The sequence below is a fragment of the Agelaius phoeniceus genome, chromosome 12 (genome assembly GCF_051311805.1).
Source record: "Agelaius phoeniceus isolate bAgePho1 chromosome 12, bAgePho1.hap1, whole genome shotgun sequence".
In the NCBI taxonomy this organism is placed as follows: domain Eukaryota; kingdom Metazoa; phylum Chordata; class Aves; order Passeriformes; family Icteridae; genus Agelaius; species Agelaius phoeniceus.
In genome coordinates this window covers 3,306,263-3,318,289 of record NC_135276.1, presented here as the reverse complement: position 1 = coordinate 3,318,289, position 12,027 = coordinate 3,306,263, and the positions used below count along the sequence as shown (strand labels likewise).

Below are 12,027 nucleotides of genomic sequence, written 5' to 3'. Positions count from 1 at the left end.
GAAACATCAACTATCTCATTAATTCTTCACTTTATGATCTAATGTAAATTATAAAAGGCTTCACCAATGCTCATGCAACACAGATTAAAGCAAATATAAGCAAATGCAAATGTCAGGCTTAAGAGAGGTGCCTAAATGAGCTTTAGAAATGTCACTGGATTCCTTTACACTCCATTCCACACGTGAACATCTCTCCCTTCCTCTGAAGAGTTTGCACAATTTTGCTGCTGCTCAGCTCTTGTAGTGCTTTGTCTGCATGTCAACATCACCAAGCAATTATTTTACATTTTACACTCACTTTTGTCAAGCTACTGACTAATCATTCCTAGCTTTTTTTTCAATGGCAGTTTAACTTTTTTCTTCCAGTTAATTCATATTTGGGGTTTTCTCTTCCTTTATCTCTAACATCCAAATCCTTGGGGATGGGATCTTGGGGTTTTCTCTCCTTTATCTCTAACATCCAAATCCTAATATGCTGCACTACACCTGTTTTGTGAAACATTCTTTTCCAAAGTCTTTTAATGCACCAATGTCTCCTTCCTCTAAAGCTTTGGAAACACCCACTACTCAGAGAACCCACTAAATCAAATCCTCTCAAGGACTTGATCACAATTCCTTTGCCTTCCCCTCCCTGTTCATCATGTCTAGATCTGTAAATACAGCAGGCTGCATTTACATAATGTATTTTCCTGTTGATGAATAAACACCTTTAAAAGCAAGCAAGCTTCCCATAGTAATTTCAGAGAAGGCCAGGACTGATCCTAAGCAGATAACATACTTCTAAATATATTAAATGCTGTCTCCTCCTGAGAATGTATTCAGCAAACCAGGTTTGTTAACATTTCTCCCAAACACCAGCTATTTTATTAGACCAGACAACCTGCTATTTTAATTGTGAAGAACCAAATGCTTTGTGTTACAGAGTTCTTGATCTGGAAACTGAAAACTGCATAGATCACATTATGTCTATGGAAATATTGGACTTCCAAAGTATGAAAAGCAGAGTATGTTAAATGTGTGTATTCAAAACAACAGAAATAAGGGGCTTCATTTACATGGTACCAAACTCCCTAATGTTCCAAACCTCAGCTCTTCCCCTGGCTTGTGTTAAGGCAGGAGGCCACAAAAGAGACATTTAATTACACAATGAACAGTGTAGTTTTAAGGGGATTTCAGATTTCACAGAATTGTCTTAAACTAGAAAGCAACAGTGTTTTTAACATTATAAGGGTATTTATAACCCCACCATAGTTATAAACATGCACCTATTTTTTTTAATTGGAGCATACCATGCATCTATGCAGATGGACAGACTAAAAGTACTCCTGATGTGTTTCATTACCATAATTATTCAATACTTTGCTTGATTATTAATGTCAAAGCTGCATTGTTGCTAAATTTTTGATCCACTAACAAAATTAAGTGTTCTGTTTAGATTTGTAAGGACTTGAAAGTCTCAGCTTGTTACACCTGTGCTGGGAAATGCCTCACAGGGTCTCTCCTGCATTTGGCTACACCTGATCCCAACTAAGGCACTTGCAGCTCTACTGCCCCAGACCAATATTTACACTGGGGGTCCTGAATGCCTCAAATTCATCTTTTTGCATTAAATAATGAGAGAGTCACAACTGCAGGTGCTGTACTATCAAGAGCCACTGCTGTGCCAACAGTTTCAATTTTATACCTATTTTTCCCCATTGATGACATCAGAACTTCACCCACGGCTGTACCAGCTTATAACTTTCACTTTTAATTAAAGAAATTAAATTGGCAACATGAAACACTTTGCTTTCACGTTAGCTTTGTTAATAAAAAGTGAAAGTTAAAAGCATCATAGCTGAAGGTAAAAAGCTGCTCCATGTTACAGCCATGGTGAGGTGGAATGCAGAAGCACAGGTCTGAAAATGATTTATATGAAAATCATTAAAATGGCAGGAACAAATTCCTAAAAATTCAGAAATTATCTCAACGCAATAATTGTCATTTTGCTCTGCTCCCATCAGAAGTGAGTTCCAAGTGCTCATGCAGGCAGGGATCACTGAATCACTGCTGGCAGGAAGGGAAAGGATGAAATGGGAGGGCCCCTCCCAGCCATCCCAGCTCAGGGTGGAGGGGAATCTGCAGCACCAAATCTCAGTGATCTCCCCATACAAAAGCCCTTCAGCCTATAGTACTACCCAATCATCCATAAATGCTAATTAACTTTACAAACAATTCCAAACATAATTTCCCGTTTACTTATGTAAATTTTCTCTTTACAGAATGCATCTTACTCTTGTGATAGTTGTAGTTAAGATCCCAGAGCTTGACAGACTTGTGCTGCTAATACATAACACTCAAAATAATAGACTAATTGAATGCATATACTGGAAATTAAACTTCAGCATTAATTTTCTAATAAAATACACAGGCATTCAGCCAGTTTGAGCAGATCAATTAACACACTAATTTTAACATGATCCACTTTATCATAGATTATAACATAGAAGTGTGATTCACTCCTTCTCTGAGAGCCAGGACAACCCCAAGCTGTAACTCCTTACTGTCACCACTCTCTCCACAAAGAATTCAGAAATAAAAACAACAAAACAACAACAAATCAGCTACAACCTCCTACTCCTTCTGCTGCCAGAAATATTTCAATTATTAGCCCAGAACCAGAACTTCATTCAACTTGACAGACACCACCTGCATCTTTCAGATTTTGGAAGGAGCTCTGAAAGCAGCAAGAACACAGATTTACTATAATAAGACCAGTGCTTTGTTGGGGTTGGTTTGGGTTTGTTTTTTTGTTGGTTTGTTATTTTGTTTGGGTTTGTTTTTAAATCTGCACGAGACACACCATGTCAAATGGAAAGGTAAATTCCTCAAGTGATTTTAGTCTGGCTTTTGACCTTTCTGCAGCCTTAAGACTCCCCTCAGCTGCCTGTGCCATGCTCAAAGGCCCAGAGAGGATGTCTGGCTCTGCACACACCTGGCACCAACAGCTCTCATGGCAAAACAAACCAGGGCCAAGAGCTGACTCTCCCAAATACCTCCTTTAAAGAGATGTGCTCTACAGCTGTGTTCATACACAAAATGGGCCCTCCTTGTGCCATTTCTTTTCACCTGTGATGCTCATGTCAGGAAGAAATCCCCAAACCAGTGACAGCCAAGGCAGCTCAGTCAGTGCCTCCTTCTGACACTTCACAATTTCTGGGGGCTTGAGACAGGAGCTCTTCAGCAGCAGGAGGTGCCTGCACCTCACACTTTGGGAGCTTTTTAACACTTCTATAATAAAAATAGCTTCTAGAAAGTAAATTAGAGAAAAGCTTTGGGCCACATGTTCAGGGCTGGTATGGGAATGCTGTGGAATATTCTGGAATGTTGTGGGACACTCTGAAACAGTGTGGAAGGTTATGGAATGTTGTGGAATATGATGCAGGGTCCCTGAGGTGCAGGAGGTCATTCTGGCTGCTGCAACAGAGCAGTAGAAGTTTCAATTTTCAGATTCTTGATGCACAAGGAATTGCATGTTGCATGGCTACTGCAGCATACCATGATTTTTCCTTTCCTGTCAAGTTTGTCTTCCCCCAGAATATCCCACTGGATATAATGAGAACATCACTCACAAGGCTTCTCAGCTGCTGATATTAACTTTCTATTTCTCAAGTATTTCCCAGGCATGGGATATTAGATTTTGTAAAATTCCCCCATTTAACAAGCTAAATAACATTGCTATTTTGTTTCACAGACACTCCTGTAGTGCCACAGCTAATTTTAACTTCAGTGACTTTTCTTAGAATGTCAAAATATTTTTTTTTGAAACCTAACTTATTTCTTTCTACCTTCTCCTCTGATTTTATCTCTCTCCTTCCAAAAACATTTCCTGAAGCAAAACCAAGCCCATCTGAGTGCTTACAGATTTTGCAATAATTTCCTACTGTACCAACTGAAATTATGGTTGCAGATCAACCAGAACACTTGTGCCAAATATTTTCCTTTCTCCTCCTAAAGAAACCCACCCATCACCCAAAACAACAAAACCTGAAACCTGACACTTTCTTTGCCATCATTTACCTTTTTTTTTTCATACCCCTTACTGACCTGCAATGCTGAATTACCAGACTAGTTTTAAGGCTTCCCAAGGACTCATGCTGCCTCCCTTTTGATTTTAACCTATTCCTTCATTTTTCAATTTCTTCTCCATTGATTATCCTTTTACAAAGCAGATTATTTAACCCCATCTGCTTCAATGCCCAAAACATTTCCTTCACTCTCTTATACTTCATCAAAACGTGGACTTTGGCTGTTACCAAAGCTCCAAAGTGTAAGTAATTAAAAAAGAATTTTCACTGTGCAAGTTCAACCTTTTTATGCTCTTCCATACGAGACAGTAGATGAGGTAGCACCAGCAGGAAGCTTTGAAACTGTCACTAAAATGGTTCTGCTGAGTAACCTTAAAAACATGTTGCACAATAACCTGTCAAAACACTTCCAAGGCAAAAGATCACGCTGCTTTTCTAAAAGGCACATGAAGAAGTTGCACTTATAAATAAATATGATTTTTAGATTTAAGCATCTGTAGGAAGGAAAACAGAAATTTCACTTCAAATGCCCAAGTTTTGAATATTTTAAAGAGAGCTTCTGAAGGGGACAAAGGTGCTGTGGCTGGGGGACCAGTGCCTCTGCAGGGTGGGTGTTGGAGCCCCCAGAGCCAGCTGAACATGTCCCCTTGGCAGACACCAATGTGTCACCAATGTCACCAATGTCACCAGGCCACAGGCAGAGACCAGGGGCTGCTGCTGGTGTCACTTCAGCCAGGCAGGCTGGACCTGGGGCCATTTCATCACTGCAAGGACTGCATCCTCCCACGGGGCTGAGACCTCCTCAGACAACAAAGCACGTGCAGAACAAACAGAAATACCAAAATCCTGGCTGAACAAATACCCCTGCTCATGTACAGGTGCTCTTGATTCGAGCAGCACCAGAGAATCCATGGAAATAATGGGAAATCTGTTTTTTAGAATAAAAAATTGTAACCTGACCATATTTTACCAAACTATGTCCTACATAAGCCTTGCACTAGGTCACCCATCCATCAGAATTGAATGGGGAACAGCAGCTAAACACAGCAAGCTCAGATCTTTATTGTTTAAATCACAACATTGCAGAAGCACCTTCCAAGGGGTCCACAGTGTCTGCTGCCCTCTCTAAATATTAACACTGATAAATCAGCACTGCTGATGGCTACTCTGGGCTTTGGTTTTGGATTTTTAATGCCTTCATTTATTTTTCACCTTCATGTATTTCTTCCAAGCTGTCTCCTGGTTATGAAAATGAAGTATGCATTCAATAATTTCATTAAGGTAATTTTTAAAAAAATAAATTAGGGTATTTTTTAACTTTTTTTTGTTGCAGAATTCTTAGATTTGCTCTTCCTGTATTTTATAGGAATCAAACTTGATGATAGTGTATTTATTTCCTAAATTTAGACTTCAGAGGACTTCATATTATCCAAGACTAAAACAACAACAACAAAGAAACTGTCCTAAAACCAGAATATCAATTCATGAAGAAATTCAGGTTGGAAGGAACACCAGGAGGTCCAGCCTGCATAAGGCTCTGTGCAGTCAGGGAAGCATTTCTGAGCTAAGGACCATAAGCTACTGCATTTTTCTCAATGTCCATTCAAAAAAAAATGACCACTGTAACTAACAAGCAGCAGGATACACAGAAAATGATTCACCAAGATGCAGTCACTGAATGGAGACAACAGGATAAAAAATAAATAAGCATTTCTTTATTTTTAATAAATAAGAATTAAGAATGAAAACAGCAAATATGTTTTTATAAAAACTTTTAAAGAGTATCTATGTTGTGTAAAAATGTGTTAATATTTAATAATGTGAACAAGTATAAATTAAGAGTACAAACTGGACAGATTAAAGTAGCCTAATTGAGAAATAGATTTCTAAATAAGCAAAGTTTGGGGTTTTTTTATTTTTTAATCTCTCAGTTTGTGAACATTAATGGCATAAAATCAGGAGGCTGTTACAATTAAACATTGAGTTGTTCTGTGTAACCTCTTCAGAATTTACAATAAATAACTCAATGAAGATTCAAATACAATTAAAAATGGGATCACTAAGGGATGAACTTATTTACAGTTAGATATGATATATATGATTAAATTTACAGAGAGACTTATCTATACCTATGTGCTCTTGAAACAATATCATCTGAGTTGGTTCTGTTGCACCTATCAAGACAAAGTCTCTGGAATTAAAGTTACAAAGGAGCAAGTCCTGAGAAGTGGCAGTTCCCTGAAGACAGGCTTGAACCTATCAAAAACTGCAGTGACAGACAAGTGACTGGAACACATTTAAATGAAGATGAACAAATGAACAAAACTGTTTCAAAACAAAGTCTGAAAACCCAAGAAGTAAAAAGCCTCTAAAAATATTAATCAGAATTTAGTGAATTTGTTTAAAGGCCAGAAGTGTAAGCTATGATTCTCCAGTGGCACAGAAACCCTTGGCATCTATTAAATTTCAAAGGCAATTGTAAAAATCATTTCACAGAATTATTTTGCAAGTGTTAGCCACTGTCTCCTGTGTTCCCAAGAACTCATCCAGTTTGGGGCTGTATGTGGAAAAACCAGAGGCATCCCAGGCAGGGGGGCCTGGAGTCAGCACAGAGCAGAGGCTGACCATGGGTTCAAGGTGTGGTGTCACACCAACAGCACGGATCTGATTGTAACAGAATGTGCTTAGCAAACACATACCACAAAATTAAATAATTGTTTGAAGGCTATGGATTGTTAAGTAGCTAAAGAACAGTGAAAGTGATACCTTGGCAGCCTTCAGCAAAATTTCCCTCTCTTGTTCATCTTTCCTTTGCTTTTCCAAACGCTCCAACTGCTCGAAGAACTTCAGCTGGGATCGGACATCTGTGGCTTGTTCGTACCACTCATCATCCTGTGGAACAGGGACAGGCTCAGAACAGCAGCCACTCCACCCAGAGCAGCCATTTACAGACTGCAACTGGTACACATGAAAACCTTTCCATTGGACTAATAATAAATTGATTATTTTTTGGGCTTGGGGGAGTAGGAAGCCAGGCTATGGTTAATAAAACAGCAAGAATCTGATAATTTAATTAATATCTAAGCAATTTTAAAAGAACCAGAATTGGTTTATCAGCACCAGATACATGAAAGAGTTAAAAAAAGTAAAACCAACTGACTTAATGATGGAAAATATCTAAAATGCTTAACTTTATTACTGAATAATCCTAGCTAGAGTTTATAAGCAAGTTCATCATTTATATTCCTCTATTTGTACTAATCTTGAACTAGTAAGAGACTTTCTCAAGAAGCAGCATTATAAAAGCATTAAAGCCAAAAACTCAGTTGAGAATAAGCCTTTAACTCCAATTAAAACAGAAGCTTATGACAACTAAGAGCATGCTAGTTTTCCTAGCACACAGCAACCAGGAGAGTTTATGGCATGAGCCACAGGGAGAACACTCAGAATGTCAGTCAGAAAAATAAGTTTTCCACATTACTTTCATCCCATTTATCTACTTAATGTTCTCCTTCTGACTACCATGCAATGAAATCAAAGAATAGCATTAACTAAGAAAAATACACAATACAGTGACAATGCCACATTCCAATCAGAGACAACACTATCTGTTTCCTAAGGATCTTTTAAGACACTGCTTTAAATTCTTCTTTGGCTTAACATGGACTAAGCAACCCATTTTCTTCTCAGACATCATCCTAGAGAGAAGGAAGGAGGGACTTAACACTTCTGAAGATGATAAAGAATACTGAAAAGAAACAAGGATATTTACTTTTAATCCAATAGAGTAGAATATATCCATCAACTGCAATGAAAGATCTAAGTGTAGGTAATAACCAGGAAGAGTGGCCTTTATTTTTTAATCCATTTTTCTATCACAATGCCATTGATTATAGCCACAGATCCCAGAGATTATTGTTTTTGCAAATATCACATAGAAGCAGTCCCACCATGACTCAGGTCTTGGGGCCCTCAGCTTTGGGAAATAGATAGGCTAAGATGCAATCCAAGGCTGTTTCACTAGACTGCCACTCCAGGAATACACCACAAAACCAAGGAACAAACTAAACCAGAGCTATTCAATGTATATATGTGCTAAAGAAATCTAAACACAGCTGAGACAACACACAACCAGTTATTGCCATCTTCCTTGACACCAGTCTAACTACAATAATTAACATGTAACAACTACAATAACTAACAAGTATCTTACTTCTACTGGAGAAGGTATTTCAAATAGATCAAGAAAGATGTTTGATTTATTTGAATTTCAAACTGGATTGTAGATCTTTATTTAAATTTCCCCCTGGTTTGAGATATCAAAATTGTTTCAGTTTTCTTCAGGAATACAGTCATGAACAAAAGAATCAGTGAAGAATTTACAGCTGAATTCTTTAGTTGCTAAGGCAGACATTGGCAGCTTTTGTAAAATATTTTGTAAAATATTAACATTTATCACATCCAGAAAAGTTACTACAGATTCCTAAATACCAAAGCAATTTCAACCCCGTTCCTGGATACCCTGGACACAAAAGGAGTCAAGTCTTGCTCACAGTCCATGAGCAGAAATAGCTCAGCATGTGCTCCATGCCAGACACTTCAGCAAGGACAGAAAGAACTCCCCACCCAAAGGGCCCAGAGAGGAGAGGATGAGCAGGCAGAGCCCATGGCAGCTGTGCTGCTGCCAGAGCTGCAGGGAGGCAGCAGGACTGGCTGGGGGAGCACCAAGCCTGGGCACACTTACTTTGTACGACTCCATCCGGTGCTGGGTGATCACTGTCACCTTCTCTATCACTGTCCTTAATCTGCTCTGTGTTGCATGGGAAATAAAAGTAACCACCTCAGCTGGCACATCAGTAATTCCTAGTTTTTTAGCTAAAGCAAAAAAACAAAACAAAACAGGATTAGCTTACCCTCCACAGGAAAAAAACCCCAAAACACAAACAAAGCTCTAAAGGACTGTACATCACTACTTCATTTTCCTAAATAGAAAAATCCGTAACAGTGTATTTATGTGGCTTTGGTGACACATTCATGACCCCCTGAAAGGGTGCAACTCTACAAGTTTAAAAGAAAAATCAGAGAATTTCTTTAACACTTGAAAGCACCTAAGAACTTTGCTGAAGTTTAGCCTGGCACATTAAACTGAGGCATGTCAGAGTATGAGACAATCTGAGTTCTCAGTTGCTCTACAGAAGAAAAAACAATTCCTTTCTTTTCAGAAGCATTAGTGCAGATGAATTTCAGTGTTGAGCAGGTGAGGGTTGAGAGCAAAGCATTCTGTTGCATCCTTTAGCCTACACCACTGCCATAATACTGATAACAGAAATTCTTCAGGGAAAAAAAAAAACAACTATTAATTGAAGGCAAAGAAATAAAGTCATATCAAAAAGAGTTGTTTAGCTGTCCCCCCAATACATATCCAACGTTACCTGGACATTTGACACTTTGTGCTGAGTTTGTAAGAAAAGCAAACAGTCTACAGTTTAATGCACTTATATATTTAAAAAACATCCAAACTACTATGGGTAACACTCAAGGACTCCTAATTTCATCAAAATAATTACCAAGTATTGGATATAAATTTGTAGGTATATTAATATATGTACTTATTTAAACTACAGTCCTACAAAGGCATACATGGTCCCAGCCAGGACAGTTTTCTGGGTAGGAAACTCCCTGTGTGCATGCACAGATAAATACATTTCCCACAGGGAAAAAATGGGCACTTGTGTTTTGTATGGACCATTGGTGTTGAACCACCACAAAAGAGTAAATCTGCTGAGTCAGTTTCCCATTGAATGGACACGAGACTTTCAAAGGCAGTTTGGCTGGGACACATGAATGGTTATGCAAAACACAGAAATCTGGGACTATTTCGGTCAGCGCTTCCTGCAGACCAACTGCAGGGGAATCCTCGTCTGGGGAGGGTCCCTGGGCAAACGCCGGCCCCGGCTGCACAGAGAGCGAGTGTTGGCTCGGCGAGGCGTTCCTACCTTTGCCTGGCCGGATTCCAGAGCAAGAAACCCACGGCTCAAACAAAGTGGGACAAATGAGCGGAGCGGGGCCGCAGCCGGGGGGAGCCGGCACCTGCCCCGTCCTGTCCCGCTCCTTCTTCCCTTCCCTTCCCCTGGCTCTCGATCCACCGGGATCAGCCTCTTCCCTTCCCTTGGCACCCGATCCACCGGGATCTGCCCCTTCCCTTCCCCTGGCACCCGATCCACCGGGATCGGCCTCTTCCCTTCCCCTGGCTCCCGATCCACCGGGATCTGCCTCTTCCCTTCCCCTGGCTCCCGATCCACCGGGATCTGCCTCTTCCCTTCCCCTGGCTCTCAATCCACCGGGATCTGCCCCTTCCCTTCCCTTGGCTCCCGATCCACCGGGATCTGCCTCTTCCCTTCCCTTGGCTCCTTCCCCACCGGGATCTGCCCCTTCCCTTCCCTTGGCTCCCGATCCACCGGGATCTGCCCCTTCCCTTCCCCTGGCACCCGATCCACCGGGATCTGCCTCTTCCCTTCCCTTGGCTCCTTCCCCACCGGGATCTGCCCCTTCCCTTCCCTTGGCTCCCGATCCACCGGGATTTGCTCCTTCCCTTCCTTTCCCTTCCACCGGGATCTGCCCCTTCCCTTCCCCGGTTCCCTCCCCACCGGGATCTCTTCCCTTCCTTGGCACTCGATCCACCGGGATCTGCCTCTTCCCTTCCCCTGGCTCTCGATCCACCGGGATCGGCCTCTTCCCTTCCCCTGGCTCTTGATCCACCGGGATCTGCCTCTTCCCTTCCCTTTGCTCCCTCCCCACCAGGATCTGCCCCTTCCCTTCCCTTCGCTCCCTCCCCACCGGGATCTGTCCCTTCCCTTCCCCGGTTCTCTCCCCACCGGGATCTGCCCCTTCCCTTCCCTTGGCTCCCTCCCCACCAGGATCTGTCCCTTCCCTTCCCCGGTTCCCTCCCCACACACCGGGCTCTGCCCTCCCGCGCTCCCGGTCCCGCCGGGATCTCCCGTTCCAGCGGGGCCTGATCAGCCCCACTCCGCTCCCAAGCCGCACCTCCCCAGCACGGTTCTCTACTCCGGCTACCGCTGGTGTTCATTTTAGGGATTCTTTGAAGTCTTTACCTCTCAAACTAACTTAATCACCGGCTCCCTATCTTACATGTTACCTTAAGGATTTCAGCAAGATGTATATATGATTTTTAACTAATTTTTGCTTTATCATGGGGGAAAAAATAAATTAAACCTTTCTTGGTGCCCAATTTGTCCTGTGTAATAGAGCTGGAGCTGCGCTCAGGTTGCTGAAAGCTGAATGAGTAATGGCAAGCAGACACACACATTAAATCCCAACGCTGCCACTGCCACCCAGGCAAATGAAGTCCTTGAAGTTGGGAGGACAATTCCTACAGGCAGGAGCAATTCCTCCAAGTCAGACTGGCAATATTTGAGCACGCACCATTTTACTACGCAAACACGTGTAAGCAAAGCCATCACTCAGAAAACCCTAGTCTGAAAGATAAAATGCAAGCAAGAAGGGACATTTAATTAACTAGCATCCAGAAAAGAGGCTTGGAGATGGAAAATTCTGCCCTATTCTAGGTAAGGGTCAGAATGTGTAATTGTTACAGTTCTTTGAATTTGAGTGTAACTAAATTCATGTTGGGTAACAGCTACCCAACTTCCCTGAAAACACACACACTCCTTTTATAACAAGAACTGTTGCCATCTTGGGTCTTTTCACAATAAAGGTCTCTCTAATCTCAAAGAATTTTATTCTGAATAAAGTCAACCATTATAGCTTCAGAATTAACTCTTCAGAGATTCAACCATAATCTATGGACCATTCTCTGAGATACCTGATGCCTTAAGATTCTTGTCCTTCATCAGCCTCTCCAATATGCCAGTAACTACCTTCTCCTAAAATCCCCCAACATAATATTCCCAAGTCCAGAAAACTACCCAGAGGCCATAGA

The 12,027-nt window shown here is 41.3% G+C and overlaps 1 protein-coding gene across 1 annotated transcript in view; it reads right to left on the bottom strand.

The window, feature by feature from the left end:
• LOC129125255 (transcription initiation factor TFIID subunit 4-like) overlaps positions 1-12,027 on the bottom strand; it is a 158,717-nt gene that overhangs the window by 83,184 nt on the left and 63,506 nt on the right. Inside the window, exons 11-12 of the mRNA XM_054640608.2 lie at positions 8,812-8,942; positions 6,834-6,959 (exon numbers count right to left, since the gene is read on the bottom strand). Of these exons, the coding sequence (XP_054496583.2) occupies positions 6,834-6,959; positions 8,812-8,942 (257 nt within the window). The remainder of the gene's footprint in view (positions 1-6,833; positions 6,960-8,811; positions 8,943-12,027) is intronic.